Raw genomic sequence first — 4,718 nt, forward strand, 5'->3', positions numbered from 1 at the left:
TTTTCAAGTAAAATTTTCTAAGGGCAATTGAATCAAAAAATTGATGCCTCCTTTACATTCATGCATTTGCATTTGTATCATATCATTATGCATTAAAGGCCATAAGAGTTTTCTAATTAATTAATTAAAAATTATTTCAGTCACCTGGAAACCAACGAAAACCAACCAACCACACACCCCTACGGTACAAGGAAAAAATCAATGGATAAGAGACTTGAGAAATTGGAGCAGATGCAAAAAGAAATACAAGAACAAATGCAGTCTCAGATGCAAGAGCAACTAGCCAAGATTCAGTGAGAGATGAAAGAGCAAATGATGGAGTCCCAGAGGGAAATGATGAGTCAGCTATCCCAGCTGTTGTTGAAAGGAGCGGATAAGGGAAAGGGCCCTATGGATAAAGTTGAAGAAACTAACGAGGATCCTCAATACCCCCCTGGCTTCACTCCGACGCATGTACCGATAAAGCCCGAGATTAATTTACCGAAACCATCTGTCACGATCATGCCCCAGCAATACCAGGCCAATGCCTCGACACCAATAAACATTCCTATAGGATCAGGCTCTAATCCGGGGGATAATCCAGCTAATCCATTTGTCCCAGACCTTGATGACATGGCAGAAATGGAGAAAGGAAAAATAGATATGGCAAAACAACTCAATAATCGGTGCAAATGGCTTGAGGAAAAATTCAAAGCAATGGAAGCTACTGATTACTGTGGCGGGATCGACGCCAAGGACTTAAGCTTGGTCCCAGATCTGGTGCTCCCACCAAAATTTAAAACTCCGGAGTTTGAAAAGTATAACGGGACGAGCTGCCCTGAAGCTCATATTACGATGTTCTGTCGAAGGATGAAAGGGTATATTAACAATGATCAGCTGTTGATCCACTGTTTCGTGACGCTTTGATCGGATCTGCTGCCAAGTGGTATAACCATTTCGGTAGTGCCCAAATTGGTTCATGGAAGGACTTGGCTCAAGCTTTCATAAAACAATACGGTCACGTGATTTAACATAGCACCCTGATGTAATCACCCTACAAAACATGGAAAAGAAGCCGAGTGAAACCTTCGGACAATATGCACAACGGTGGAGGAAATAGCGATGCAAGTCCACCACCCCTCTTGGAGAAGGAAACGACCATGCTATTTATTAACACTCTAAAGGCCCCATTCATTAACCACATGTTAGGAAGTGCTACTAAAAGCTTCTCGGACGGAGTAATGTCCAGGGAGATGATAGAAAACACGGTAAGATGTGGGAAGATTGAAGTAGGGGAAAATGTCAAGAGAACGGCTCCAAGAAGGAAAGAAAACGAGGTGAACAATGCGAGCGCATATTATAAGGGTTATTCCAAGCCGGTCACAGTAAACCAGCTGAGGGCAGTGACTACTAGCCATCAGGGCTCCGCAAGTCAAGATTCCAACCCAAGGCCTAACACAGAAAGAGTTCAATTTACGCCAATTCCAATGACGTATAAGGAGCTTTACAAGAACCTGTTCGACGCACATGTAGTGTCCTCATTTTACCTAAAACCCATGCAACCTCCATTCCCTAAGTGGTATGACGCAAACACTCAATGCGAATACCATGCAGGAATCTCGGGACACACAATTGAAAACTGCACGGCCTTCAAGAAATTGGTCGAAAGGTTCATAAAGATGGGCATTGTGAAGTTCGATGATCCCACAGGACCTAATGTGGCGGGAAATCCGTTACCCAGTCATTCAGATAAAGGGGTAAACGCAATAGTCGAAAATGAAGGGAGGAGAACCAAGATAGATATATCAGAGGTAAAGACTCCATTGAAGTGGGTTTGGAAGAAAATGGTAGAAGAATGTTTACTTACACAAGGTTTAGGGGAGAAGCCCGAAGGAGCAAAATACTACTGCGAATATCACAATAAAGAGGGTCATGAGATCCAGGAGTGCAATGAATTCAGGGCAATGGTACAGATATTAATGGAAAATAAAGAGATTGAATTCTTTGAGTATACTGAGGGCCTCGAGGGAGAAGATGTGTGCACGTCAGAGCAAGGGCCAACCAACAATGTCCGAGGGGTCAATCACCCGGTCGTAATTATATCCCGACCAAGAGTCAGTGAAGTCGGAGTACCAATTGCGCCATAGGTCATAATTTAAAAGCCCATTGCTTTCCCTTATAAGGATAGCAAAAGGGTTCCTTGGAATTACGACTACAATGTAACGATCCCGGGAGGGGAGAATCCAGTTGTCGCTTTTGAGAAAGGTCAAGACGAGGGTTTCTATACACGCAGCGGAAGGCGTTATACTCCGAACACAAAGGCAGAATCAGCTAAAGGAAAATCCGTGGTCATTGAACAAGAGAAGGAAAAGACGACCAGACCTGAATCACCCGTCAATGAGCTCAGAATCGAAAAAAGAGGCTAAGGAATTCTTAAAATTTTAAAACACAATAGTATGGCTGTTGTGGAGCAATTGCACAAACAGCCAGCTCGTATATCCGTACTAGCCTTGCTCTTGAGTTCAGATACTCACCGAAGTGTATTGATGAAGGTTTTAAATGAAACATATGTTGCGGATGACATCTCTGTCAACAAACTCGATCACCTAGTCAATAACACCAGCGCGGATAATTTTATTTTCTTTAATGATGATGAAATACCATCGGGAGGCATGGGATCTACAAAGGCCTTACACATTACCACTCGCTGCAAAGAATACACATTGCCGGGGGTATTGATTGATAATGGATCGGTATTGAATGTCATGCCCTTGTCCACGTTAAATAGGTTGCCAGTGGATAACTCTCACATGAAGACATGTCAAAACGTCGTAAGAGCATTCGACGGTACGGAAAGAAAAGTGATGGGAAGGATCGAGATACCTCTCTTGATTGGCCCAAATACATACGAGGTAGACTTCTTGGTAATGGACATCAAGCCATCATACAATTGTCTGTTGGGAAGACCGTGGATTCACTCGGCGGGGGCAGTGCCGTCGTCCCTACACCAAAAGTTGAAGTTGGTAACTTTGGGTAAGTTGGTAACGATAAACGCGGAGGAAGATATCATTGCATCTCTCACTAGTGATGCACCGTACGTAGGTACAGATGATGAGGCGATAGAGTGTTCTTTTCGATCACTAGAATTTGTCAATGCTACATTCATCGTTGAAGGAAACAAGATCCCAACACCTAGAATATCCAAAACCACAAGGATGGGCCTACGATTAACTGTTGGCAAAGGAGCTTTGCCAGGGAAAGGACTTGGAAGATGCCTCCAATGAAGGATCGAGGTACCAATATTGAAGGAAAAACGAGACCGCTTTGGCTTAGGATTCAAGCCAGATGTGAAGCAAAAGAAGAAAGAGCTGGAGAAAAGGCAAGAGATGAGGAGAGCGCGTTTGTGCGGTGAGGAGGTCAAGTGGGAGCAGATAACCTTCCCTCATTTATCCAAAACATTCGTCTCAGGAGGGACTATTCACTCTAAAGGAAGATCGACAAGGAAAGAGCCCGCCGAAGAAATATTGGACAGTTTGAGCATTAACGCCATATCTGAAGGAAAATCAAGAAAATTTAGTGGAATTCGCCTTACATCCTCGGAAGCGTTTTGAACAATTGGACAATGGAGGAGATCCTGTAACTTTTAGGGTTAACTCGAGTAATGTTCAAAACAAGCTTATTGCTCTAAGCCTAGGGGCGAAGAATCCTTTTATGAAATAGGCATATGTCCAAATATCGTTATTTCGATGAAAATGCATTTTGCGTATCATCTTGAGTGAATATTCTTTTATTCTTTCCAATTCATTCATAATCATACCATACAAATAAAATATTCTTAGATTCATTGTTCTTTGGATTTCTTTCTTCATCCATAACAGTCCCCGGATATCAATAATATGAGCGATATTGCCAATGACTCGTAGATTCCTTTCGAACAAGACTTGTGTATAGAGGACACGGAGGATTTTGAAGATGACCAAAATTGTGGCCTATCTCCGATTTGTTAAGAATGGTAGAACAAGAGGAGAAACAAATCTTACCTCACAAAGAGTCGATGGAAATTGTGAGCTTAGGAGAAGGAAAAGAGGTGAAAATTGGAGCTAGTATCTGCGAAACAAAGCGAGACCTCATCGAGTTACTCCGGAATTTAAGGATGTCTTCGCCTGGTCATATAAAGACATGCCGGATTGAATACCGATATCGTGGTACATCGACTCCTATAAAGGAAGAGTGCAAGCCGTTCAATGTAAACTTCAAGGATGAGACCCGATGTTTTGTTGAAAATAAAAGAAGAGGTCAAGAAGCGATTCGACGCCGGTTTCTTACAAGTGGTCAAGTACTCAGAATGGGTGGCCAATATAGTCCCAGTTCCTAAGAAAGATGGAAAAGTACGGATGTGCGTAGATTATCTGGATCTAAACAAAGCCACCAAAAGATAACTTTCCATTGCCTCACATTGATACATTAGTGGATAACACGGCGGGTTACTCACTTTTCTCTTTCATGGACGGCTTTCGAGATACAACCAGATAAAGATGCATCCGGAAGACATGGAAAAGACCACATTCAGTAACCATGTGGGGAACATTTTGTTATAAAGTTATGCCATTCGGGCTAAAAAACGCGGGAGCAACATATCAGAGAGGCATGGTAACTTTATTCCATGATATGATGCACAAGGAGATCAAAGTTTACGTCGATGACATGATTGCAAAATCCAGAATAGAAAATGAGCATGT

The 4,718-nt window shown here is 42.5% G+C and overlaps 1 protein-coding gene across 1 annotated transcript; it reads left to right on the forward strand.

Moving 5' to 3' along the window:
* The first annotated feature begins 300 nt into the window (after nt 1–300).
* LOC108462733 (uncharacterized) lies at nt 301–906 on the forward strand. The gene has a single exon (XM_053021285.1). The coding sequence runs from the start codon at nt 301–303 to the stop codon at nt 904–906; it is 606 nt and encodes a 201-aa protein (XP_052877245.1).
* The last annotated feature ends 3,812 nt before the right edge of the window (nt 907–4,718 follow it).

Source organism: Gossypium arboreum, chromosome 11, assembly GCF_025698485.1.
Source record: "Gossypium arboreum isolate Shixiya-1 chromosome 11, ASM2569848v2, whole genome shotgun sequence".
Taxonomy (NCBI): domain Eukaryota; kingdom Viridiplantae; phylum Streptophyta; class Magnoliopsida; order Malvales; family Malvaceae; genus Gossypium; species Gossypium arboreum.